Here is a 27171-nt window from a genome sequence, read left to right on the forward strand (position 1 = left end):
CAGCAGGCACATTTGGGGAGGACCTTAGAGGGAACCAGGGCTGGTGAGGTTGTCTCCCAGGGATTAACGCACAGGAGCTGGAGATGTCCGTTTATTTTACATGTACAGCACTTCCCCTAGTTGCGTTTCCTGGTATGGCATCACCGTGGTTACAGAAGCCTAGACGCAGTGCCCTGCCATCGCTATGCTACCAGTGTAAATGATGCTCATTTAGCATTAATCTGTCGTCTGGTTTGTTAGTGTCCTGCTGTTGTCTGTGGACTCCCAGTTTGGGGCCTCCTGGAACCCAGAAAATGGGGAAAGACCCGGATTCCCATAAGTAACGATGTACTCTGACTTTCCCCATTTTTTGGTAATAATGGTCAAAAAAAGGAGCATGTTTCTACTGCACATGTTTTCCCAGCATCTACCTGAAATTCGGCTAATCAAACTGAGTCTATTTCAGGGAGTGCTGCTTCCTCTGAGCTTAAAGGCGAAGTGTATTTGACATTCGAGTCAACCTTGTAAAGTTCTCCGGCTGAGACGGAGCCCGGCATCCCGACGGTATTCATTTGATGGGGAACACATGGCGCCAATCAGAGGAGCCGCTTAAAAACAATATGAGCCGGAGAGTCATGATATCCCGGGTCGGGTGGGCGTCGCCCTCCGCTCCTCCGCCGCTCGGCTCCATCCAGACGCTCCTAGTGTTTCACCAGCACCAGAACTCCTGCCACGTGCTTCCTCTCCGAGGGGACCAAGAAAAACAAGCCACAGCACACCCCGCAATTCTCCGTATTTGAACAGGCTGCGAAGACGTAATTAGCTCGGCCCTTCTACCCGAAAGTACAGGGGGAGCCCCGACTACTACACCGTTGTTTATGAAGCGATTTGTAAAATAAGCCCCAAAAACCGCACCGCCTCACCATCCCTGCAAAACACGGAGAACGGTACGGATCTAAAGCCCCTCCCCCCTCAGACGCTAGCCCCGCCCAAAGCCTCCATTTTCACTTTAATGGGAGCGAGCACTGGGACACATTCCTTCCCCCCACGTGACCCCCTTTATGGGATCTGCAGGACCAGTAATCAAACACAGTGTATTTCCAAGACAAAGAAAGAACCAGAAAACACTGAGGCTCATTTTCGGTTCCTTCATGTTTTGTGCATCTGCCTTCAAATGTACGACCCGGGGAGTTAATGGCCCTTGTGACTCAAAGAACATTTCCCAGGGCGTAAAGCAAGAGGTTCTGAAAAACTGTGCTTGACTTTTCGTCGACGGTTTGCGCTGACGGCAGTGAGAATGAGCATGTATGATAAATAAGCTTTTACAGAGAGGAGAGTGGCCGCAGCCTTGCTCCTCATTGGGTGTCCGTGAATTTCCGCTCATGCACACATGTGGTTACCACCTTCCCCCACACACAGGAGAGAAAGCCGAGCCATGGGGTTTATTATGGGGCATTTTTTAAAAAAAAAAAAAAAAAAAAAAAACCATTCCACTGGTTCCTTATTTGGAAGAAGGCGCTCATTTCATCCCCCTATGTTAGGGATTCTGAACAGTGACACCTAGTGGGTGTATGAAGAAAGTCTCAGACAGTTACTGGCTACATACGTAAATATGTGACTTCCACCAGTATAAATACAGTAGGCCACGGTCCCACAAAATGCAAACCTGAAATCCGTCATTTACAGAGTCACGTCCATTGAGGATAAATATACCTGTTAAATGCACATGAGTTACTTTGACGAGAGATCAGGGTAATGCCGGGTTGCCATGGCAACACGGCCACTGCTCACTTTCACGTGCTCTACCTGCCCGGATTAATGCGCTATTTCCCAGTATTTCCTTGTCTGCCTCTAGATTTGACCGCAGCTGTGGTGCAACATGAGAAAAGTAACAGTACATGCAGGGCGGTATTTAAAGGTACAGGGCAGCGCTTGAGTACTGTAGCCAGCACTGTAGCCTCACAGTGTACCCATTCCCTCTTGTGGTGTTTCCATCTTGCCATCTTCTCTGATTATAAAGGTTTCTTCAGGTTCTCCTGTAGTCTCTGAATTGCCTGTAGTGTATGAACATGTGCCTTGGAAGCTGACATTACTGCACTTGTATTAAAGTCCAGAATCGTGCAACGTGCCGAGTCTCCCTGAGTTCACATATATTTAAAAAATGTGTTTATAACGATGTGCAAGTTTCCCATTATGCTGAGTAGAAACATGTTGGCATGTTCTCCATGCATCCAAACTAAGATGCACATTGGTGCAAGTCACACTTGATTCTTCCCCAGATTATAGGTTTAAAAATTAGCCACACATTCTGTTGAGGGTGAATTTTCATTCCATTGACCTGAGTCACAACGGGAAATATTCTTCTGGTCTAGTTAATATGTTGTGTATGTAAATAGAGGGAGAAAAAAAAAACAAGTCTTTATACAATTTATTTCCTTAGTCGCTAAAGTTTCAAACGAGAAACATGCGTCTTTGCAAGAGCAATGCAAACATGTCCAGGGAAGCAGAAAAGAACATCGCTACCTGTGTTCATTTGGGCATTTATTTTACGCAGCCATCTTGAGAGTGATATAGAATGTCGGGGAAAACCTTTCCAATCCCCTGAAAATGAGACTGTATGTCAGTTTATACGCAAAACATTAACGTTGGTTTTTGGCGACTGCGGGGAAAAACTCAGATACTATGTTTGCAGTGCACCACCTAAAAATATGCTCAAATTATTATCTCCCCACGAATGTGAACATAAATGTAGGTTCTGGAACATGTGGGACTGATCATGGTTTCATTTTTGGTTACAGTAATTCATGTTGTTTACCATTTCTTGGCAGTGAGGTAACTAAAAGGTCCCCATCAGCAGGAGAGGGGGCGCTGTGCCTGAAGTCTTTCGCGTGGTCAGCTTTTTGATTAACGTGCGTTTTAAAACTGATGTGGCGTTAGCGAGGGCTAATGCTATGTCACTCCTCGTGAAAATCACGTATGGCATTTGTCCCAGGCTGTGGCCACGTAGGGTGAGGGACGTCTCTGGTACGATTACTGAGGTCCGGCAGCTGGATGGCCTGCACGTGGAAGCTGCCAGGCTCTTCCTCAACTGTCCAGCTCCAGTAATAATAAACCCAACAAAAAACTGCATGGCAGACTTATGGCTACTGGGAACAAACCTGCATTTAATGACCATCTCTAGCTATAGACAGATTTACACCTTTGACAGATTTAGCTACTCACCTGCCCGCCAACAAAGCAACAAATTACTGGTTGGAGGTCATTTATAATTCACAGCTGTTTCAAATGTTACACAAGAGTTGTGCTTACCACTGGGCCTTAGAAAAGCTGCTGCGCCGTTCATTACCATATAAAACGGTCGATGTTAATATTGATTGTCGACGGATCTCGCCGCTGCAGGTCTTGCTTCCCGATGAGATGATTCACGGTATGATTTAAGGTGTGTGTCAGGATTAAGGGGCGTTTCGGGGCTGATTTCTGTGAGGTTTCTCTTGCCCAGGAGCTGCTTCCGCTGGTGCTGATGTTCGAGCTACCCATGCTGGTTCAGCTGAACCCGGACCCCAGCTCTCCGGCCATCCAGCACATCTCGCAGACCTACAGCATCTCCGTGTCGTTCAAGCAGCGTTCCAGGCTCTATGGCGCCACTGGGGTGGTCAGAGGCTCGCAGAACAACGCAGCAGCGGTCAAGGTGCGCCGAATCACGTGCGAAGCCAGTGAGGGGTCTGCTTTAAATCACCCCCCCGCCCCGCCCGTCATCTGCATTATATAGAGGGTCCAGATGGATGGATAGATGGATGTTTGGTTTGTAGAGGATTGTGTTTGAGGGTGAAAATGGGCTCATAGCCTACAATCATTCTTGTAAATGAGCAGTTCTAGGGCTTCCAAACTCCCCCCCCCCCCCCCCACCTCCCGCCCCCGTCCTTGGCCCGGCTGCTGCTGACAGTGGGGGAGGCCGTAGCCACTCGTGGTTTTGCAGTATGTGCGGTATGTAGGGGGAGCCATGGCGGAACAGCAGGCGCCAAGATGGCCTCAACGGTGGCAGAGGGGGAGCTCCTGTGGAGCCCTGCCCTCATGTGTTTCGGGGGGGGGGGGGTCACAGCCAATCTGAGAGGCTTGGGCTCACCGGAAACTCGTTGTGTCCAACTGTGGCTCAGATCTCCAGGGTTCCTCCTTGGTTTCCTCTGAGCCCAAAAACGCCTAGTGATGTGACGTTGTAGAGTCCCCTTTTGACCGCGGTATCCTATGAGTAACACGTCTCCATGGGAACGCACCGTCTGTCTCATCCATTGGGGACAGGATCACAGACTGCGGTCCTATGCCGTTGGATTGCTTTTCTCTCAGTGTCAGTTATGCATCGACCATCTTTTTTTGTAATTGCATCATTGCGTATAATATATACTTGCACCTTAAATCTGTACTTCTGATCCGTGATTTGTGTTAATTTGTGTTTAGCAGAAGGATATGTAGAGTAAGAGTCATCGGTCATTGGTTGATCTCGCAGACAATGACCTCGATGTTCTCGCTTCCAGAGGGGCACGGCTTTGCTGCTGGAGCACCTGGCTGGCAGCCTGGCCAGCGCGGTCTCGGTGAGCACGCAGCTGGACATCGCCCCGCAGCACCACCTCTTCATGATGGGCCGCAACGGCAGCAACGTCAAGCACATCATGCAGAAGACAGGGGCCCAGATCCACTTCCCTGACCCCAACAGCCCCCAGAAGAGGTCCACCGTCTACCTCCAGGGCACCATAGACTCGGTCTGCCTGGCGCGCCAGTATCTCATGGTAAACGCTTTCTCATTCCGCCCCCGAAGCCGTAACCGGGCCCGGCCATCCTCTGCTGCCTCTTTTGTCTTGCGTGCTTCCCCTCCAAACAGACATGCTCCGAGCCAAAAATACTGGAAACTTTCAGAAAGGGGGAAAAAAAAAGAAAAACATAAAAAAGAGACTGTATAAACACAGGATCTTCGTCTGGAACACACAAGTTGAGAACATTCTCTATGCTGTATGAAAACAAAGTAATTACGTTGTGGAGATTGCTTACTTCCCCACAGTTATTTATTCCTCACCCAGAAAGCGATCGCTCTGCGATCGCAGGGGCCGGCAGTGATCGTTATATCGCTCCACAGCTTTCATCCCACCACCGCAAGCAGAATCCTGTGGCAGATCTGTATTCTGACGTGAATAAGCAGGACTCGGGTCATTCCGCTTATATCTTGGCCTGAGAGTGGTGCGTTAGTGGACTGGAGGCTGGCGTGTCTTGAAACGGTCGCGGCAACAGCCGAGGATGTTGCCCATGAGTGGCGTTGCCGCGGTGACATATTCTGAAGCTGGAGAAAAAACAGGCGCACCGTCTGTGCCAAGGAGAAGTGGGGGGTGGGTCCACCCCGAACGTGATTAACTGTATTCTGGCACGTTCCACACAAGATGATGGATTATCGCAGCACAGCTCAGGGCTGGCTACGTAGCAAAGCGCAGGGGGCAGGGGGGTCGCCAGGGACGCTGGGGCACGAGTCTGAAGCCACACCATGAGCTTCACGCGCATGTCTGCATCTCCCCCCCCCCCCCCAGGGCTGCCTGCCATTGGTGCTGATGTTCGACATCAAGGAGGACGTGGAGGTGGAGCCCCAGTGCATCACATCCCTGATGGAGCAGCTGGATGTTTTCATCAGCATCAAGCCCAAACCCAAGCAGCCCAGCAAGGTAACATCCCCCCACCCCCCCCCCCCCCCCCACAAGTCACGCTCTTTTAACCAAGTGCAAGAAACTGGAAGTTCTGTCCACTTGGTGGGTTTGCTTTTGCGCTAATCCCACGAGCCCGACGCGGCGGTTCCCAGTTAGACGCATCACTGGCATGAGCTTGGCGGCCCTAGGTGTGTGAATTAAGCTGCTGATTCAAGGCCCGCGAGGGCCTGTGCCATTATACGAGGTACTTAACCTCATCGAACATGAGAGCGGCAATGAAAACTGCCCTATTTGTGCAAGGACATCCAGGAAACCGAGGGGCGTAATAAAAATGATTTAATATAGTTTATTGACATAATTTAGACACGTAGTGGATCATCTGGAGATAAGCTAGAAAGTACACACCTTATTCATTTATTTTTATTCATAATCCCATTGCGATTCATAAGAGATGATGAAGATCACCTTTTAAGGTACATTTGCATTTCATTATGCTTCTGTTCCTCGTAGATGTCCTGCAGGTATTTATAGCACTTAGCGGTGTTGAGTCAGGGGTGTGCATCTGCTTTGTTTGGCAGTCAGTACGTTTCTCCACCTTGATCCCGAAAGGCGCAGCTGTGCGATGACCGAAAGCATCGGCTCTGTTACCACATTGGGTCTTGGTCAGAGGAGGGCGCACTCTCCCGGGTTCTGTTCTCCTGCGGTCTCCCTTAGGGAGCCTCCCGCAGTGCTGCAGAGAAATTCCCCCAATGAAGGACCTTGCGAGCTGCCCTTGCAAATGGCCCGTTTAGTCTAAGATTCCAAAATACTGACTGTTGTAAAGCAGGGTTTCTCAGATCCGGTCCTGCAGAGCCAGTCTGCTTCGCAGTTTGCAGGTTTCCCTGCTCAGACACTGCCCCTTATTCAGCTCATCAGTCAATTGCCAGGTTCAGTACGTGTGTCTGAGCAGGGAAACCTGCAAACTGTGTCACAGACTGGCCCTCCAGGACCAGAATCGGGGAACCCTGTTCTAAAAAGTTATGAAAAGCACCAAAGTACTCAAACAGTATCCAGTAAAAAATAATACTCAATAATGGGTCCACTTTGAAACGAAACTTGAGTCACTCAGCAGTTGAAAGCATGTTTATATCTTCCACTTTATTCATCCTTATGGGGAAACTGGGTACTTTTCACGTAGCCCCTCATGCCCTCCATGAGAAACACAGACACGTATACAGGTAAGTGCACGTTTTTGGCTCAGACAGTAGGGCTAACCAGTATCCAGCTCCCTGGAGCAGTCGAGACTAAGGGACACCACTGTGTCGTCTCCGGATTATGACCTTCCAATCACGGCCACTGAGTCCTATCCTGCAGTCCCTGTGAGCTGGTAGGATGACTAACCTGCCGCTTCTGTGTCCTTCACATGGTGACCCAGTCTGTGATCGTGAAGAGCGTGGAGAGGAACGCCCTGAGTATGTACGAGGCCAGGAAGTTCCTGCTGGGCCTGGAGAACAGCGGCGTGTCTGCTCTCCCTGGCGGAGGTGGTGGCGGCTGTGGGGCCGGGAGTCCCCCTGCAGTCATCTGCCCTGTGGGCCTCGACATTCTGGCCTCAGCAGGTCTGGGGCTCAGCGGCCTGGGTGAGATGGGTGACCGTGACCCTGACCGTGACCGTGACCGTGACCCTGACCGTGACCCTGCGGCTCAGCTGCTCTCCCAGGCAACCGGCTGTAAACTCCAGCCTCGTGTCTGTTTCAACTGCGACAGCTTAAGCCCGGCTAAAACACGTGGCTCTGATCCGTTTCCCGGCCCCCGTGAACCTGCTGCCCCGTTGGGCGATACGTGTACTACCGAGTCCACAGCCCCCAGTAACTGCGGTAGCCTCTTCCAGATTGCAGCCTGCTGCGCCAAAGCAATCCGGGCCTTATTTTTAGATTTAAATGTGCATTTGCTGCCCGCAATCCAGAATTGAGTTTTTTTTTTTTTTGTATCTGTGTGAATATATGAACTGAAAAGCTTGGAGCTGGTAGTGGTATGTAATGTTTTCGGGGGTTAAGACGACATCTGCATGTGTGTTTTAAAGGTCTTCTAGGCCCCACAGCCGCATCCCTGAGCGGTAGCTCCGCCCCCAACACACTGCTGAACGCCCTAAACAGCTCAGTGAGCCCCTTGCAGCCCCCCAGCACTGGAGGCCCCGCCCTCGGCTCTGGAGGCCACACCACCAGCCCGGTTTTGTGGCCAAGCTCACTAGCCAGCCCGTCCAGCGCTCCGGGTGAGAACGCCGTCGCGGGGCTGGGGTCCCGCCGACCCCGTGACTTTGTCCCGTGTGCGGAGTCGCCCTGGAAACACATGAACGCAGTAAGGAGAGCGTAGTTGAGAGCGACACAGGAACAGGAAGCGAGAGCCTCAGGAGAGAAACAGGCAGTGAAGACGCACGGGCAGCTCACATTTTTGGAGCTCGTTTGCTTCTCTAGACATACTCTGACAGGTCCTGTATTTGTCTCAGGATTCTCGTCGCCGCTAATGATTCACCCAGCAACGCAGGCCACCCTCACAAGCATCCTCCTGTCCGGGGTTCAGGGCTACGCCCACAGCACCCCATCTCCGCCCCCGGGGCTGGCCCCCATAGACCCGAAGGTGAACGGGGTCACGGACTGCGGCAAGACGGGCTCCTCCCTCAACGGTCACGTGAAGGTACTCGTGCATCTCTTTCAACGTGCTGCAAGGCTGATGTATTGCTGCTGCTCTTACTGGTTTCTTTATTGTACTGCATCCAAGCGTTATTAACATAAGTGCCCTGATTTCAGGCCAATGTTGATTTTTTTTCGAAAAGAGGAAAACTGGCATTTGCCAGCTACTCACAGAAAAGGAAAAGCCCTTAAGCCTACAGCTGGGGTAAAGTCAGCGCACAGTGGGGTTAAACCAGGTCTTGGTGGGTCTAAGTACTTAACCAGGTTTCAGTGGACATAAGTCCAACCACAGTGGGTCTAAGTCCAACCATAGCAAGTCTAAACCCATCTTACAGTGGGTCTAAGTCCACTAGTCTGGTTAAACCATCTTGCAGCAGGCCTAAGTCTGATGGTAGTGCAGCTAAATCTGATAAACCAGGTCATTACGGGGTTAATCCAGTTCAGACTGGGCCAAAGCTTGATCACAGTGGAGCTAAGCTGTCTCACATTGAGCCGAAGTCTGATCACAGTGGACCAAAGTGAGATCATAGCTGGAGTAACACACAATGTCTCTGTATAATAAGTACATGCGTATAACATAGTGGATATGACAACAAACAGGACATGAATTACCCATGTTCTGCAATAGCTACACCCATCAGGAGAAATAGTTGAGCATCTTGTAGTGCTGTCAAACTTTCCCTTGAACATGAATAATATGATAAAGCAATAAAGTCAATATGGGCTAGGTTAAACTGATCACTGCCTGTTCCACATTATACCTTTCATCGTAATGTTGTGTTGTTCTGCTACTCCTTTAACGACTCTCAGTCCTCGAGTCTCTAGGGAGACCCATTCCCCCCCCACCCCCTGGCATACCTGTTACGAGGGGTACAGCTGGTTTAGTCTTGGTTATATAAACTTTGCAATGCTCAAGGCAGTCACAAAAGGAATCAGCTCACCAGCCTGGGAATATTTTAGGCGTGAATTTTCTCTTGAAGGATTTGGGGGGAGAGAAGCCCGCTTTTTTTGCGTGCTGTTATTTTGCTTGAGGTCACGATCATCTGACTCTCGTCTTTGTCTCAAGAGCTTGGAAAAACAAGAGGGGAGGGGAAGCCCAGAATCCTGGCTGCGTTTTGCGATGCATCCAACAGCATGTTGCTACATTAACCCATGTCTTTCTCTCACTCCCTTCCTCCGACCCACCTGCATGTGCGTGCAGCACCCCAGCTCGGTCTACGGCCGCATGTCGGCCTCATCGCTGGCCGAGAAGGTGCTGAGCGCCAAGCATGGAGATTCCGTGAAGGACGCAGGTGGCCACTGTCCCGCCGAGTCTCTCTCGAGCAAGTCCAGCCCAGACGAAGGTACAGGCCCGTAAAAGATAGCTTAGATTGTCTCCAAAGGTCTGTCTGAATGTCCTAGTGTTTATAAATGATCTCTCTTGTGTTGGGTGTGCCTGTTTTTTAATGCTTTGCCGGTTCTATGAGATGATCAGTCAGACACGTCTCAGCTCCGTCATTCTGCTTGTTTGACTTGGCTCCGCTAGTGTGAGATCGTCAGATGTTCAGGCGAGGAGTTAATCAAACGTGATACCCGGAGAACAGCCTGGCTAGCCAAGGCGGCTTATGCTAAATTCCTTCCCGCTGAGGCGAGAGTCCTGCCCTGCCTGGTTCTGCTGACTTCCCGCCGTTCGCTGTCATTCGTTTACAAATATCTACACGGCCAGAAACCGGCTGAAATGGCCATGCCCGCTTTGCGTTCCAGGGTCCAACGACGCGTTCGTGGAGGTGGGCATGCCGAGGAGCCCCTCCCACTCTGCCAACAGCAGTGACCTCAAGCAAATGCTATCATCCTGCAAGACGCCGTCAGCCGGCAAGCGGCAAGCCGTGGAGCTTCTGCAAGGCACCAAGAACTCCCACCTTCAGTACGTCTCCCTGAGGCCGCCTCAGACCCACCACCAATGAGCTAGACGTTTACGTTCACACTAGTTTTATTTAGCAGATGCTTTTTTCTAGAGCAGTGTGTTCCAATCCGGTCCACGTTCCGGTGTGAGAGTGGTCTAAGCTATTGGAGGTATTGCTGAGTGTCATTTCGGGTCACATAATTATGATTAATACCAATATCCCAGGGTTTTCCGATGTTGCTTCTGTCAAAGCTAGCTGACCGTTGTTCACACCAATTGGACAAGCAAATATGACAAGCAAAAGGCCCATTAAAAATGCATGAGGTGCTAGCCGCCTCAACAGGTTCTCAGTTTATAACCGACAGTATTCATCCTGTATAAATCAGTCTAAATCATCATTAGGCTAGTAACAGTTATTAAATTAACAGCATATTTAATAGCTAATTAAAATGCGAATATCCATGAAAACATTGTTGTTAAATGACAGTCGCAATCTTCCTCCGGGTATTCCGGATTCCCCTCCAAAAGCATGCTGAGGTTAATTGGAGTTATCAAACTGCCCGTAGGTGTGCACCTGCGAGCGTACCCTGCAATGGGTTGGCGCCCATCCTGGGTTGTTCCCTGCCTAGCTTTTTTGCCCTATAGCTGTATATTTTCCCATGATGCATCTGCCTGCTCAGCAATCCCAACTGAAGCCGATCACTGATCTGTACTGCTCATCACAATACTCTTTACTGCCCTTCCTGCCACTGAGCAGTCTGCTTGGCATGAACCGTGCCAGTAAACACCCGGCTGACACAGACGTTTACTAACATCAGTCAGCTTTGCAGCCATTTCCACATTATGCTGCCCGTTCATCAAATTAACAAAACAGAAGTATGATGTCCATCCTCTCTCTTCTTCTGGACGTAGTTCTCCTTATCTCCGTTTCACTTTTTGTTGATCTCTTGGTACAGTAATATTATTTGAATTTGTACACACACAGGAAATGTATGGAATGTTGCCAACAGAGCCAGAAAGCATCAGGACTGTGAGTTAGGGCCTTTATGGGTGTGATTTGTTTACCCAGTTAAGAGACAGGCTGTCAGATCTGAGGGAACGTTATAAGATCCGTGAGAGCCTGGGTGTGGTGCTGTCAGGCCAGCGTGTTCCAGGCTGGACATGAGCTCAGCACTGAGACTGCTTTTCCTTACCTCGCTGGTTCCAGTATGGGCTTTTGTGGCAGTTTCCAGTAAGAGGTCTGGAAAGTTCACTACTCACTCCTTTATATTTTCCAGCAAAGAGGCGGACGTTGTACTGCTCCATTTTAGCTTTTCTGGGATGGAAACAAACATGAGGTGTGTTGGCATGAAGGACGCTTAGTCTTGCTGTTTTGGTTGAAGAAGCTCTGAAAAAAAGATATTTTAGGGGGTTACAGTTTGTTCCTGGAAGGCATGTGGCCGTAAGGCTGCGTAAAGCAGGCCGCTAACACCCAGTGTAGCTTGGGTTCCCACTCAAAGCGCTAACGTTCCATTCTTCCACCAGCTCAGATTGCCTGCTCTCAGATTCAGACTCGAGTGCCTCCGAGGGCCCCGTGGCAGATAAACGGGCCCCGGGCAGCGAGCGGGCAGCTGAGAGGGCGGCCCAGCAGAACTCCGAGAGGATCCGCCTGGCACCGCAAACCTCCTTCGCTAACATGCAGGTACTTTCCATGAGCCGGGTCTCCAATGAAGAAAACTCGTGCATGCAGAAGACACTCACTTAATCCATGGGATACACATTTCTGTCAACTTAGTGAGTGTTAGAAAATTAATGGAAGTCCTTCGTTGGATCGCATGAGGACTGAGTGAGTCTTGGTTCCCACTACTGTAATACATGACGAGAAAGCCTGACTAGGTTATAGGTGGTCTGATCTGAAATACGTCAATCCATCATGTGCTGTGAAAGACTGCTGAGAAGCTTCTACATCTATTGTTTTATGTTATGTTAATTCCGACAGAAAATGGACGAGGGATGTTACCAACAAATCATTTTATTCGTTGTTTTTTTTTTCTCCCCAGAAACTAAAGATTTAGGAATTTGTTGTTATTAATTTATAATCTGTTTATAAGGTTTTTTTTTTTTTGGTCTGTGGTAACCAATCATTTGTCGGAATGAAGTAAGTGGCAATGAACAATGACCAGCAAACACAGAAACGCAGGCTTGTGTGTGTGAGGAACATCCTGTCTCCTCCAGGGAGCCACTCTTACATATTTCAGCTGTTTTTCTCATGACTTCATTCCCAGCCGTTTTGAGGAACACGCGCTGTTCACGCTTTGAGCTTTTACAGGCCAAAACGTCACCAAGGGATGAATATACAAAATAACTGACAGAATTGGACGTGACAGAGATAAGGTTTAGTCTGAATCGCTCGGTGCTGGAAGCAAGAAGCTGTTGCTGATTTCAAAGATCAGGCCCTTTGTACTGTGGAAACATTTCGCTTTCTTTTTTTTTTCAGGCATTTGACTATGAACAGAAAAAGCTGTTGGCAACAAAAGGTAGGAGATTTCACAATATCACAATTCACCCTGCACTTCGAATTCAGCATACTGTCTTCGTGTCACCATTCTAAGAGAATTTTTTCTACCACTTTATTAAAATATCTAAACGGCTAACACGAATGGTAACAAATGATGATATCCAGTGTGTTTAGTTTACTATGTTGGCTACGAATGGGGCAATACTACTGTCCGAAATGAGAAAATCTTGCTTGGCTTGCTTTGGTATGTCATTATCTCTCTATTTCTGATTTACAGTAAACATCAAGCCTATAATAAAAGATTTCCTAACTACTTACTTGTTGCGGCTTCTAACTTTCTCACTGCCCGATTCAGCCAATGAGCTTGCTGATGAAAACCTATTATTAGACAACCCAGATCAAAGATGTAGCATGAGATGCCGGGACAGACTTGCTTACTTGGCAGTATTGCCAGGCTGTACTTGCCAAGGGCTCGGATTGTGTTACTATGTATCTGCGATTTTATGTCTGGCTTATTCAGATTGGATGGTTGTGTTCTTTTCAGCCATGCTGAAGAAGCCGGTGGTGACCGAGGTCCGGACGCCCACCAACACGTGGAGTGGACTTGGCTTCTCCAAATCCATGCCGGCGGAGACCATCAAAGAGCTCCGGCGAGCCAACCACGTGGCCTACAAGCCGACCATGTCCACCACCTATGAGGTGAACCGCCAAGCTTAGCCAGCTTTGGCTGTTACTTGCGTTTATCTGGTGCATTTTGCATAGTGTAACATTTTGCACTTTGCTCCTGATATGTGTTTATTTTATTTATGCAACCAATTAAAAGGGAATACATTTCGTTTAGAGGTACAACATTGTACGATCTGTGAAGTGTAATGAAATGACAGCAGAACGAGGGCCGTCAGCAGTTCCCTAAATGATATGTTGCCTACTGACCAGAGTTCTGCGGATTTTATACCGAGCCTCCTGTTATACGCGGCCTGCCCCCAGACCACTTTCTTAAGGTGTTCTTCATTATTCTAGGGCTCCTCTCTGTCCCTCTCCCGCTCCAACAGCCGCGAGGGCATCTGCAGCGGCAGCGACTCGGACAACTGGAGGGAGAGGAACGGCGGAGGCCTTCCCGGTCCTTCCGAGTTCTCTCCAGCCATCAGTCCCAAAAGGAAGCAAAATAAATCAGGTTCCTCCTCTCCCGCCTCCCCCCCCCCCCCCCTTGTTGTCTGCCAGTTTCTCTGCTTGCCGTCTGTGTAAATGTCGCCCTGCTTTCATCATATCTGTCTGGGTGCCGGGCTGCTGATGTCACTCCCGGCGTGTCCTCTGCCTACCTCCCTAAGCGTCCGCTCGCCTGTCTCCTCGCTCGTCTCTGTGACTGCCTCCCTGTCTTATCTCTCTCCCTGTTATATCTCCTTTGCCCGCCTGCCCATCTGTCTGCCAACCTGCCCATCACTGTCTCCCTGTCTGCTTATCGGCATCAGCTGAGACAGGCCCCTCCCATCCACTGGCTCCGCGGTACTGTTATTACATCCTTCATAACACCTGTAAAATGGCACAGAATTCCAACAAATTTACGAACTGAATTGCCAGGGGGCTTCATTATGTCTGCTTGCTTTTAACTGGGATCATTTTTTTATTAATTCACCTCTGAGCCATAAAAGAAACCACGTCAGTAGGCTTTGGCTGATCAATCTTTTCGGGACACAGTATTATAATGCAGAAATGATCCTGCAGCGGTCTCTTAATAAAAACTCTGCATGTGAAGTTAGCTCTCTCTGGGTGGAACTGCAGGCGGTGCAGGAGACTGCTGCAGTCAGCAGACCGAGCTGGAGGAGGATGAAAGTCCGGCGAGCCGATACCTCCGTCCGCGCGGGTGGAGGAGGTCTGAAATACCACAGTCGTAAATCCAACTCTGTGCTCGTCTATTTTGCCTTACAGTGGAGCACTATCTAAGCAGCAGTAACTACATGGACTGTATATCATCGATGACGGGCAGCAACGGGTGCAACCTCAACATCTCCTTCAAAGGCTCGGACCTCCCCGAGCTCTTCAGCAAGCTGGGACTGGGGAAGTACACTGACGTTTTCCAACAGCAGGAGGTACGTTTATTACGGTATTGACACCAGGATGGATGGAATCGTACTGGAATCGTACTGCATAAGGAGCACGGAGTCTCCCTGCCATTTGGAACCTTTATAATGTCTTTCACATCAGCAAGATTCTCATCTGTTATCCCAACAAATGGTGTTACCTGATGGTATCATTTATTAAAAAAAAAAGTATATTTATGCTTTAGAATAATGAACTGTAAGAAAAGGCAACACTTCCCCTCACCATCTGTCTCAGTTATGTTTACTGAAGATATTTCCACAGTATGAACTCTAGAGATGAGTTAACCTCTTAACGACTGATCCTAATTTGAACCTGTCTTGTATACCATGATATATATGCTATATTTCAGGGCTATTCAAATGATGGTCCTCAAGGGCTGAGCACTGTCAATATTCCAGCCGCTTTTCATCCATGAGCCAGGCGTGAAACCACTGTGGCCAATCAGAATTAGCAATTATTTAACTTCCTGGGAGAACTAAAACCAAGATCTGGATGTGGAATTGATGACCTGATTCAAAGAGCCCTGCATATGATATAGCAAGCAACTCCCTTCGTCTTTTACACCAAGGTGTTCTTTTCAAATGATGCTCTTTTATCAAAGGAAATTAATTCTTGGTACAGATTGACCTGCAGACGTTCCTCACCCTGACGGACCAGGACCTGAAGGAGCTTGGCATTACCACGTTCGGAGCCCGGAGGAAAATGCTCTTGGCCATCTCAGGTGATTCCCTCCCAGCTTTCCCAGTCGCTTAGCCTACCCTGCTGTCTTTGATGTTGGCTCATCTGGGTCGCATGATACTATGCTACTGCCAGACAAGAAGTGAGCCAGTATGAAAACCGCTTAAGCCGTCATCATCCTATGGTGGAGTAGGGTGCCTGACTGTCCATGTCGTGGGGCGTACTTCCTGATCCTGATCCAGCAATGTAAGCTCCTGCAGTTTCCATGGTTTTTCACCGCACAGAGCTGTTTCTCATAGCTCCATCGTGTGACCGTGTAGACGTCGAGTTCACAAGCAGCTTGAAAAAGCTCCTATCCGCTGTGCTTCCTCCAGAATCGTTTAAGCAAATCTGCATAGCTCTCTAACCAGCATCGTCGGGAATTCAAAAACTACACTTCTGCAGGTTAACTCGGGTCTAATTTTTTTTTGTGTGTGTGTGTTTGTTTAAAGTGTGCTATTGGTCTCTGTTTGCATTTTCACCGAACAAATGTTCCGCATGCACTGCACTCTGCATACACCATGGGGGTGCAGGCCGGAAACGGATGAGACCACATGTTTATTCCTCTAGCACACTAATCTCCTGTAATCTTTACAGATGGAATCTGGACCTCCGAAATCGGAATACCATCCCCCACCCCACCGTCTTCATAAAAACACACAGAAATGTCCACCCCACTTAATTCAAATCTGCTTTCTGTACTTTTTCCAAAACGTAGACTTTAATAAACACAGGACTGCCCTTCTCAAATGCAAACCCCTTTAAAACTCTAATAGAATCTCATATCGTATTTATTCTGGCAAGGTTTGAAGCTCATGCTTAAGACCTGCCAGAAGAAAGATACAGACATCCTGTGATTAATACTGGAGGGATTATAATACATTTTCTCCTGGTTTTTAGCAGGCTGCGCATCGAGTTTCCAGTTCATTTTGTTCCACTTGCCCGCAGTCACTTATGCTTGCTGATGGATGGCTCATCAGTAGCTTCCGAGAATTTCCTTTGGAACGTCTGTCAGTTGTCAAGCAGAGGTGCTCAGTGATGTCAACAAACTTAGAACTGGGGTTATATAAGACCGAGATAAGACTATGGGAGTTTATCAATACCAAGAACATATGTTCTTGGCAAGAGCATTCTTGCTAACTTGCATCCCAAAAACGAACTTAGGACGAAATGAATCATGGGATTGTTCCCGCTGGCGTAGATGCAACCGGTGCAGCCTTGATATTTTGGGCAAGAAAGACATTGGGGGTTTTTTATATATATTTTTTTTTACTGTCCTTTGTACTTCTGTTCTTGAGTACTGGAACTGTATTTCGGCAATGGAAGATGACGACAAACAAGTACGCGAGAATACAAGAATGGTCTAGTATGCATGTTGATAAACATCCGATATCTTGTTGTTTAAGAATTCGCGGTAAAGCTACGGGGGAGATAAGATTATTAAAAAATTTCTGTCTCATTATTTATTTTTTAGAGCTGAATAAGAACAGAAGAAAACTTTTCGAGCCGCCAAACATCCGTTCCTCCTTCCTGGAGGGCGGAGCCAGCGGGCGTCTGCCTCGCCAGTACCACTCGGACATTGCCAGCGTGAGCGGCCGGTGGTAGGTCCCCGGGCAGGGAGCGGGGTGTAGGGAGGATGGAAGGGAGGACCAGTGCAGAGGTCCTTCTCCTCCTGAGCCCCCGAGGACAACCCCTGCCTGTATCAGAAACCACTCGCTCAAAGTCAGGAATACATGGACCAAAGCCAAAAGTGCCAAACAGAAAAGTGGCAGCGCCTAAGCCTGTCATTCATGAAAAGCGACCATGGTTCCCTGTCTGAGACTGTCCCTCGTCTACAGAAGCTTCAGCTGTTGTGAAGGAATAAAAGAATCCGTGCACTGTCGTATCTTTGAAGGAATAGGCAGATTGCTTAGTGAAAAATCTTTTTGATACTATTTATGTGTAATCTTAGTTTGTTGTATCATTCCTGTGCACTTTAAGAATGCTATATTCTTTTGCCTGTGGATGCATATTTTTGTAATCTGCATACCTATGTACATGTATACATTCAGCACTTACTTGGGTACCAAGCCAAAATGTAAGCACATTGTGTGGTTAAAAGGTGAAGATGAAGAAGATGATGATGATGATGAGTGGGGTGAAGCAGCATCACGAGTAGGTGAGCAGGGACATGATTATATGAGCGAATTGTTTCCTGTGGTTCGTGGAACTGACCCGATGTTTGGTCCTTCGCTTACGTCACGTGTGCTGCGTCGTATGCTCTCCGTGTATAATTTTAAAAGCCTAATCTTGTTTTCTCCCTATTTTTTTAACCTCAGTGTAACCTCCATTCATTTTTATTAATATTTTTCATTCTTTGTTTCCACTTGTGTCCTTTAATAATTGCAGCAGGCAGATTTCTTAAAATCCAGCAAAGTGCTGGGGGGGGGGGGAGTGACCCATCCTGTTTCCGGGGTCTGACCACCGCTGCATTACTGCAGCCCTCTGGTTCTCTCTCACACACACACACACACACACACACACACACACATACTTCTTTTGTGGTTTACATAGATGGACTGGAATTCTATATCCTGAGGAAAAATAAAATAGGGCCAAAAGTTGTTCTCCTTGAAGGCTTTTCGTTGCCTTGTGTTGTGCAAACCTTTTCGCCTCGTTTTTTTTTTTTTATTTGTTGCTTTTTGTTTTTTTTTTCCACGACACAGTCTTCCAGCTGAGTGTGAAAACTGCGTTTAACAGTGCCCCCCAGAGAGCCACAAGCTCAGTGCGGCAGTTAAACGCGACGCGTGCAGATCGACTGAAAAAGCACCATGTGCTTCTCCCCGGGGAAAGAAACTAAACAAATTTACAACTGATACATTTACGAAGGATGTTGATATTAAACTGTGAACGATACTAACGGGGCTGTTTTCCAGTCGAAGGCCACGGAGTGTGTATCTTTGATAATTTGGCAGTGGTGAGCTCTGTAGCTTTCTCAAAGGCAGACGTCAGAGGAAAAGTAAACTTTGTTGCAGTCAAAAAGGGGTAACATTTTTAGTTTTATGTAAACTATTCAAGAACTGATACTTGCTACTAGCATATGCAATATTCCTGTACATGTAGTATAACCATGTGTATATTAAAATGTTGAATTTGTCCTTTTTGTGTAAGAGGTACGTACAGTTTTGTAATAATTGCACAACAAAGGAAGAATGACATATTAGCATTATTTTTTTCTAGTTTTGTTATTCAGTTTGAAAGGACAGATATTCTGCCGTAAATGGTCCAGTTTTTCTCTCGTAGGTGATCTTTTCTGGTACTCCCGTGTTATATGTGTTGTGTTTGTAATGAAGGGCACCGGACAACATGCAACAGATCCTCCCCATGGTGTGTGGGGCCCAGGATATGTCAATGGAATCATTTCAGTGCAATGGACTATGCAAGAAAATAAATGCAACCTTTACCACGCAATTTAATGTAAAAGTCTGCGATGACACATTTACATGTCTTGGGAACATCAACTCCAACATTCTTTAGTAACTGTTCTCCTGCCGCATTTCCACAGGTTTTGTTCGACCTTTAAAATGGTCTGTTGAGTATGAAAATTGTCCACGTTCCCGCCGGTTATGAACAGGGAGCTGTGATTTCTTTCGTACACTTCATGATTCCCAGGAAGAAGAAAGAGAAGAAGAAAAAAAAACCTTTTTGTCTTTTTTTAGACATGGCCTTTTGTTACACCTAGCAGTATTGTCAGTAGGTTAGACGCAACCGACGAAGGACTTCCCGTTAACAGAGGAACAGGTTGAGGTACAGGGCTGTAGAAAAGGAAACACTGGAAATGACAAATTCCTATGTTGACTAAATGGAATATGGCAACGTTAATTCTCATTATTGCCTTTGAAAATTGATTATGCACAATACAGCGTTGGAATCAGTAGCGAAGCAAGCATTAGTTGGCCAGTGCCTTATGAATGATTTTTTTTTTAATCTGTATATGTAACACAGACAAAAAGCTGTATTTTGTGGTGTCTGTACTTTTAAAATGAAGACGACATTTTGTGTAATAAGCAAAAATCTGTTTAATGCATTCTATACCAATCGGAGGCCTTGTTACAGAATAATAAATATATGTAAACACTAGACCCCGCTCTCCCTTGTCTTGCTGTGTCTTTTCCTTACATGTCTGTTGACTTCCCAGAATGCACTGAATTGGTTCTCTGTGGCAGCCTCATTACTGAAAATGTGCTGTGCTTCTTCATACTGTTTATTACGCCCTATATTAGACAGGAAGTGGTATGTGCACCTACCATTCAAAAGAGAAAAAAGAATCAGCTATCCCCCCCAACCGTTTGTATTATTTCAGGCGTAGCTAATTTTACACACCACTCAGTCATACATCTTCATAACGTGAGACAAAGTCAATCCTTAACAATAAAGTTTTGCATTATAAACCTGACCCTGTAATCATTGCTCCGTCTGCTTGCCACTGTGAGTCCGAGCAGCCTGTTGGAATCATCTGAAGATGGTTTTCCAGCACTGGATCAGGGAAGAGAGGACAAGGTGGATCTTGAGTGCTTTCTGTATAGACTGAAATTTAAAATTTAATTGATCACAATAGATTTTTTGCAGTGCAAAATATAAATGTCACAGGAAATCATTCATTTCTGCCAAGACTATGATTACACACAAGGATGTCTACCTAGTACAATAGGTTTATCTCAAAATATATTGTTTGTAGATTTTTTCCTTACAGAAACTGTTTAGCAATTCAGTTACTTAAATTTCAAATTTAAGTTATATCTTTCTGTGGATGTTGAGGAACTAATATGAAGGTCATAAAATGTTTTTCTTTGCGCTTGTGAAATTTTATCAGTTTGATTATCATTCCGTAGAAGCATCAGGACTTTGCATGTTGGTAAAATGACAGTTTCGTGCATTTGGAAAACACTTGGGTTATTCAGAATAATCACTTGAAATGTCAGTCCAAAGCCAACATATCCGCTAATCTTGCATTTCTCAAATTCTCAAGTCCCCGGCAAAGGAATCCACTGGAACTGTTTTTGGAGAGTTGCATTTCATCATTATATTTTACTGAATTTTGGTGGCAGCCTCCATTAAATGCATTTTAGGCTTAAATGAGATTAACTGGAATTCTAGCCTAAATGAACATTACATAAAATGGACGATATACTTTTTAGAGTTCCCATATTACTTGTGTTTTTCGTGGTTATCTTCATTTATTTAATGAATCATATTAATAATTTCCAAAGATACTTCTTTTGAAAAATGGACCATTTTAGCGTGTGTGTGTGTTTGCATAGATCACATTTGGGAACAATTTGGTCCTCAAAAAGTGTAGTAAAGCCAGAAATTTTTATACCTTTGGGGACATCTTTTGAGGTGCCCATTTGGATATCCTCAGTTTTATTAAAAAAAATTTGTAAATGCAATCAAAAAAGTAAAAGTGCCAAAAGTCTTGTATTTGAGGTGGTTACTTATGGTTAAGGTTAGGGATTGGTAGAGGTTAAGGGTGTTGTGATTGGGATTAGGGTTTGTCCCATGGAAATGAATGGATGGTCCCCATATTGATAGGTACACCAACTTGTGTCTTTGTGTGTGTGTGTGTGTGTGTGTGTCTTTCCTGCAATGGACTGGCATTCCATCCAGGATGCTCACCTGCCCTGTACCATGTGCTGAGATAGGCTCAACTCCTCTCCATGACCCTGTACTAAATAAGTGGATGGCTGGATGATTCATTATGAAGCGGTCTTGTAAGGGGGCTGGGAGACAACCCTCTAGCAATGGTAGAGGTGAATAACAAAATACAGTACTTACTGAAAATCTACATTCAGTTAAAATAAAAAATAGAAAAAAGTACAGTGGCATGCCTACTTTTCACAATCAGTAACAGTAAGTAGTTAATAGATGCAATTTTTTTCTATGTTTCTGTGACGGATTATTAGACAAAGTTTTGCCCATCAATGAAAACCAATCAAAATAAAAAATACCTTTCCAGATAAAAATTTTTTTTTTTTGGTATGTGTACCGGTAACTGACAGAATCGCATCTTGTACTTCATATTATATGCTGTTTATGTCATACCTCCAAATCATACCGAACAACAAATTTTTTCAGCTCCTTTTGCCTTTTCAATTTGTTTACTGTGTAAAGCCTGAAACAATCAAACTTTTTTTCCCACAAAATCTTTCCAAGCTTATACGTCTGTTTTCCTGGGCTGTATAGATTGAAAATGAGGTTCTTTGACCAGCGTTGTGGCTTGCGGTGAATGCTGAAAAAAATATTTTAAAGAATGCAATAACTTACATTTTTCCTGTTTTATTTTTCCCCTCATGAGCCCCTGCCTCTTTCGAGTTTTTGTAGAACTGCCACATTTTCAGGCCTAGAGGCGCTTAGACGTGGAACGCACCATATGGCCTGCAAGGTCAGCGCTCTGAGTCAAATGCTTTGGTAGAAACTTAAGATTGAGTCCGGGGAAGTCTGGGACATGATTTGGATGGTTATAGCCGCTAATTGTTGGGAAGGTAACGGTCTATGCGTCTAGAAAGTCTGAAATATGTATTTCCCTGCTTTTTTGTCGAATCTGTTTGACATTATGAAACAACCGGCTCAGTCTAACGAAAACAGCCGATTTATTGAGTGCGGGAATACAGTTTTATTCCTGTGTCTTCATGCAGAGGAAACCAGCCTCTTGCCAATAACTATTTAAACTGTTGAACTTTCCTATGAATAAATGAGCTGTGTTACTGTCTCAACCAGAAGTTTTATTATTTTAGGGTAATAATTATACCTAGAGTCATTTCGGCCACCTTGACCCTGTACTGGGTAAGTGGTTATGGAAAATTGATGGATGGACAGTTAATGCAACAGTGTAAATCAACCTGCTGGTATCGCTCCAATTGTAGGTCACCAAGGGGTTTGGGGTGGTCCTTATTTCAGTCGTAAATTTGTGTACCCAAAGGGTAGGGGAAAACTGCCCGATCCCTTCACAGGGAGTTGTCTCAGTGTAAAGTATTGTTTAAATCAATTAGGTCTTGACTGAATCGTGTGCCGTGCTCTCTGCTAGCTTACACTGTTCGTACCAATGGCGATTAACTTTATTCATTGTGCTGGGCTATCATCGCGTGCCATGATTGGTAGAAAAGCACAGGAAAGCCAGGGCTCATCAGAGAAGCAGCATACCATTCTATCTGAGCGACTCCTATTTTGGAGAGAGCCTCATTGAGGTTTACAGAGCAGCCACCCTATCCAGCTGGCTGATTTTTGTCATTTATACCTATATTTCATGTTGGACTTGCTACAGGTGTCCATGGACGAGGGGCAACAGTGTGAATTGTACCCCCTCACTGTCTCTGAACCGTCCACATGGACACACATTCCACAGTGGGCATCTCCATAAAAATAGCTGTGTATTTTTACTGGTGGCATCACAGCTGGGACTTACCAACATCCCAGCACTACACTACCTGCATTCGGCACCTGCTTCATGCCCATTGCTTCCGGGATAGGCTCCAGACCCCCTGCGACCCAGTAGGATAAGCGGTTTGGAAAATGGATGGATGGATATCAAATATAAACAATGTGTACATTTTATACCCTAATATACAGCTCTGGGAAAAAAATTAAGAGACCACAGCAACAATTTAAATTTTAATAATTTCTCAATTTATGGGTATGCATCTGTTTAAAATATACATTTCTTTAGAAACTCCAGCCTGGCTCTTACCTGCTTGTCACTGAGGAACAGCTTCTTCCTTGCTGTATGGGTCTTCAGTCCTGCTTCTAGGAACCTGTTATGAATTGTTTTAGCAGTGCATTTCACACCACTCTTTGAATGTCACTTGATGTCATCCTCCAATTCATGAGACACTATTGGGTAAGTTGACGGTCATCTCTGGCATTAGAAAACTTCCTTCTGCCCTCTATAAAATATGAACTGGTCTCTTAATTTTTTTCCAGAGCTGTATATGATCAATAGATAATAAAATACTGTAAATTATTATGTTCACGTTATAGTAAACTACCAAAAGAGTTCATTAATCTTTTACATTTTGGCTTCTACATATATTTGGAGGTGGATGTCTTTCACTATGACTGTAATCCAGCTCAGAGGAAACATCCATCCATCCATTTTCCAAACCGCTTTTCCTACTGGGTTGCAGGGCGTCCGGAGCCTTTCCCGGAAGCAATGGACATGAGGCAGGGAACAACCCAGGATGGGGGGCCAGCCCATCGCAGGGCACACTCATACACCATTCACTCACACATGCACACCTAGGGGCAATTTAGAAACTCCAATTAGCCTCAGCATGTTTTTGGACTGTGGAGGGAAACCGGAGGAAACCCCACGATGACATGGGGAGAACATGCAAACTCCACACGCATGTGACGCAGGCGTAGACTTGAACCCGGGTCCCAGAGGTGTGAGGCAACAGCGCTAACCACTGCACCACCATGCCGCCCTCAAAGGAAACATGCTGTGAATAAATGATTTGAGAAACACGGAGAACGAGTCAGTTGAAAACAGCTTAGTAATTTCAGGCAAATCTGCACTATTTCGCTCCTCTAAACAGAACGGCATCCCCTGACATTTTCTTTTGGCCAGAGCCAAGAGATGGACGAAAATGCTCATAATCCAGAGGAAACAAGCTGTCAATTAATGGTTTTTGGAACATGAGGACACGGTTATCCGTCTTTCATGGTTGTTCCAAACACCAGACCCCAAACCTATTTGGTATGAATTCCTTGTGGGAGAGTGCTACAAGATTCCCGTAGAATTCAGATTGCTGATCCCAAGCTTCATTGTATTAATCATATCCAAGCCACAAATACTGGCTAAGGACACTAATATTTAATGCAATTGCCGTCACTCTGAATGCCACAATGCATGGTGTGAGAACTCTGAAACAGAATTAATTAATAGTAAGAAACCCCCTGGTACTAAGACATTAAAGCAGGCGCCTTGAAGATTAGGATACAAGTATACTTTCCAGCTTTCCAGTATTACTGTAAACAAGGGCAACTATAGATTTCTTTTTAAAAATTTTGCTGAACTAATCTGGAATCCAAGAAAAATAAATACGTGGCTTTGAAATACTTTGAAGATAAAATTCTGAAGATCTGGAATTAGATTCAAGATGTTTTCCAAGCTATTACACATAAAACACCTGCCACTAATGTTGTGCCTATTTATAGTAAACATGTTGGTTCTCTTTTGCACTTTTTGTGCACAATGAACTGACTAGACTAGCTGCAAGCTCCAAACTACACTTTGTTTACTAGGTTTCCTGTCTAACAAAGCTATCGAAGCAGCTTCTGCATGTTTTGGAAAGTCCACATAGACATTATAATATGATAAATTCATCTATTGCATATGTTCCAGAGGCTCAAAGCAATCGCAATATAACTTGTATTCAAGTACCTGCATACAAATAATCCAATTTATTTACAATTAAACATATCTATCAGTCTGGGCTCAGACAGCAACTACTGTAGCAGTTAAACTAAAGTAAAAATAGCTTCTTTCTCTCTTCTGACTAGAATTCAGACACTTTCCATTGTAGATTTAAGTAAAAACCAAATTATTTATTCTATTGTTTGATAATAATGTTAAAATGAATTTCGATCACAGTGATATCTGTGTATTAAGCAGTGAGTTCTGACACACTGATATTTGTATTTATTTATTCAAAATAACAATATTCAAGAATATACAAGTGAGGAAAGTTCAAGGGCTCGTTTAACTCCCATTCACTGGCACAAATACCCAACCTGTACAGCTACACAACCTACCAACTCATCAATGTAATTTTACCTACTAACAATGCCACTCCATGCATATTCTTTGCCTCAATTTTTTTTTATTATACTACTATATATCACTGTTGCTATTCTTTGTTGTGCTTGTTAGCTTTACTTTTGTTTAACCAATTAATCAACAAAATACATGTCCATTTTTCTGCTTTCCCTTCTGCTTCCCGCTTGGAGCTATCTGGCCCTGAGCTAACAAATCATCAAATGGACCGAGAGGCTCAGCTTGCTGTAAGGTCTAAAGAAAGAAACAACGTATTGATCTGCTGTACTGATACATTCGTCTGCATTGGGCTCACAGACCCCTGCTTCCAGACACTAGGTCACCGTGATTATTCACCCCCCCCCCCTCCCCCCAGTGATGCTGTCAGTCATACTTTGTATCTATTATTTGTATAAAGATGCTTTTTGTTTGTGCTTGTATACACACTCATTGTTATCGGTGCTCTTTAAATACATCAACCAATACACATTTGTTCCTTTTTCTATTAGCATTAAAAAAATAATAATAATTCCCTCTGGTCTAGTGTGAATCACTGCTATGTGTTTTGTAGCAACTTTCTGGTAAAAATGCGCCATAAAAATGTTTGATTGATCAGCTCTATTAGGGTTTCCATTTTGTTTTCGCGTAGACGATGATGCAATTCTTTGTTTTGTTTGTAAATGTCACTAGGGGGCACTAAAGTACAAATACAACCACCGCGTTGCCTTATATTTAGGCTCGCTTTCTGTCTAAGCTTATACATTATTTAGTATTCCTTAAAGTTTATTAATAGAATGCTCATTCAGTAAAGGATTTCAGATAGAAAGGTTCTTGGTGTCACCCTGATAGCGTCTACCGTGTGCTTCGATACGGCCTCCTAGTGATTGGACAAATTACGTAAACTGCCAGCGGTTTTTACTGCGCCAGCTAAAGTATATTCTTAATTTCACTATATTTTTCGACATGATGTTTTTAATTATTGCCCATTGTAAATAATCACAGTACAAAAATTCTACTGCAAAAAAACACATTATTTAGTATCCATAAAATTCACAAAATGCTAAATTTCCAGTTGTTTCATAAACTCCCATGATAACATGCTGATTATATCCCACTGTCAACTTAATTTATTCTGTGATATTATAAATTGGCTCTACATAGCAACCAGTGAATACTTTCTATATTAGCCTAATACACTTCTCTGTATATCAGCCAGCTCGGACTTTCTGCAGTAACCTGTTGAACCAACGGAAACTCTATAATATTCCATTATAAACCTAAAATTAACCACATCAAAAGCATTGGGGTAGTCTGCAAACTCTACAAACTATTTACAAGGTAATGAAACTGTTACATACATGTAAATGCGTGTGCAGACTTGTCTCGAATTGAAAATCTCCTGACCAAAGTTGACAGGTGCCGCAGAATGAAAATTTGACTTTATCTCGATATATCTGAAAAAGGAGAGTTCGGTACATGGAAATGATATACAGTAAAATCCAGTTATAACGGACTTGAAGGGACCAGACGGAACAGTCCGTTATATCCAGGGTTGATGTATGCCCAGAACACAACTACAGGACACCATTTACCGATGCTTTTTCTGCATGTTCTTAAAGATGCACGGCCGGGAACAGCGGACCTCGTCCGTTATTGACGACATTCCGTTATAAGCGAGTCCACTATAACAGGATTTTACTGTACCGCGAATCTCAAACACTGTTGTTCCCTCAAATAGAAGTTACTGAATATGTAAAAGAAAGACGTTAAACGATTTTGAAATTCCTAGACTGTTACGTAACAGTCTTAGCCACGCCCCCAAAGTAACGTATGCCAGGCCACTTTCAAGCTCAATGGAC

At 45.2% G+C, this 27171-nt stretch overlaps 1 protein-coding gene and 1 long non-coding RNA gene across 3 annotated transcripts in view; one reads left to right on the forward strand and one right to left on the reverse strand.

Moving 5' to 3' along the window:
- The window catches only part of bicc1b (BicC family RNA binding protein 1b), a 63937-nt gene extending 44296 nt beyond the window's left edge, over positions 1–19641 (forward strand). For both annotated transcript variants that reach the window (XM_048987116.1, XM_048987117.1), the window contains exons 7-21: positions 3479–3667; positions 4509–4760; positions 5547–5678; positions 7075–7276; positions 7720–7908; positions 8143–8330; positions 9528–9669; positions 10070–10229; positions 11733–11889; positions 12685–12724; positions 13250–13404; positions 13726–13879; positions 14632–14792; positions 15427–15526; positions 16997–19641. In XM_048987116.1, the coding sequence (XP_048843073.1) occupies positions 3479–3667; positions 4509–4760; positions 5547–5678; positions 7075–7276; positions 7720–7908; positions 8143–8330; positions 9528–9669; positions 10070–10229; positions 11733–11889; positions 12685–12724; positions 13250–13404; positions 13726–13879; positions 14632–14792; positions 15427–15526; positions 16997–17127 (2352 nt within the window). In that variant the 3' untranslated portion in view covers positions 17128–19641. The remainder of the gene's footprint in view (positions 1–3478; positions 3668–4508; positions 4761–5546; positions 5679–7074; positions 7277–7719; positions 7909–8142; positions 8331–9527; positions 9670–10069; positions 10230–11732; positions 11890–12684; positions 12725–13249; positions 13405–13725; positions 13880–14631; positions 14793–15426; positions 15527–16996) is intronic.
- Positions 19556–27047, reverse strand: LOC125715506 (uncharacterized). Its single transcript, XR_007384084.1, has 4 exons — positions 26905–27047; positions 26671–26766; positions 19959–20037; positions 19556–19804 (listed from the first exon to the last, which is right to left on the reverse strand). It is a non-coding gene; the product is annotated as an uncharacterized LOC125715506 (long non-coding RNA).
- Between the last annotated feature and the right edge of the window lie 124 nt (positions 27048–27171).

The sequence above is a fragment of the Brienomyrus brachyistius genome, chromosome 20, assembly GCF_023856365.1.
Source record: "Brienomyrus brachyistius isolate T26 chromosome 20, BBRACH_0.4, whole genome shotgun sequence".
Classification (NCBI taxonomy): Eukaryota; Metazoa; Chordata; class Actinopteri; order Osteoglossiformes; family Mormyridae; genus Brienomyrus; species Brienomyrus brachyistius.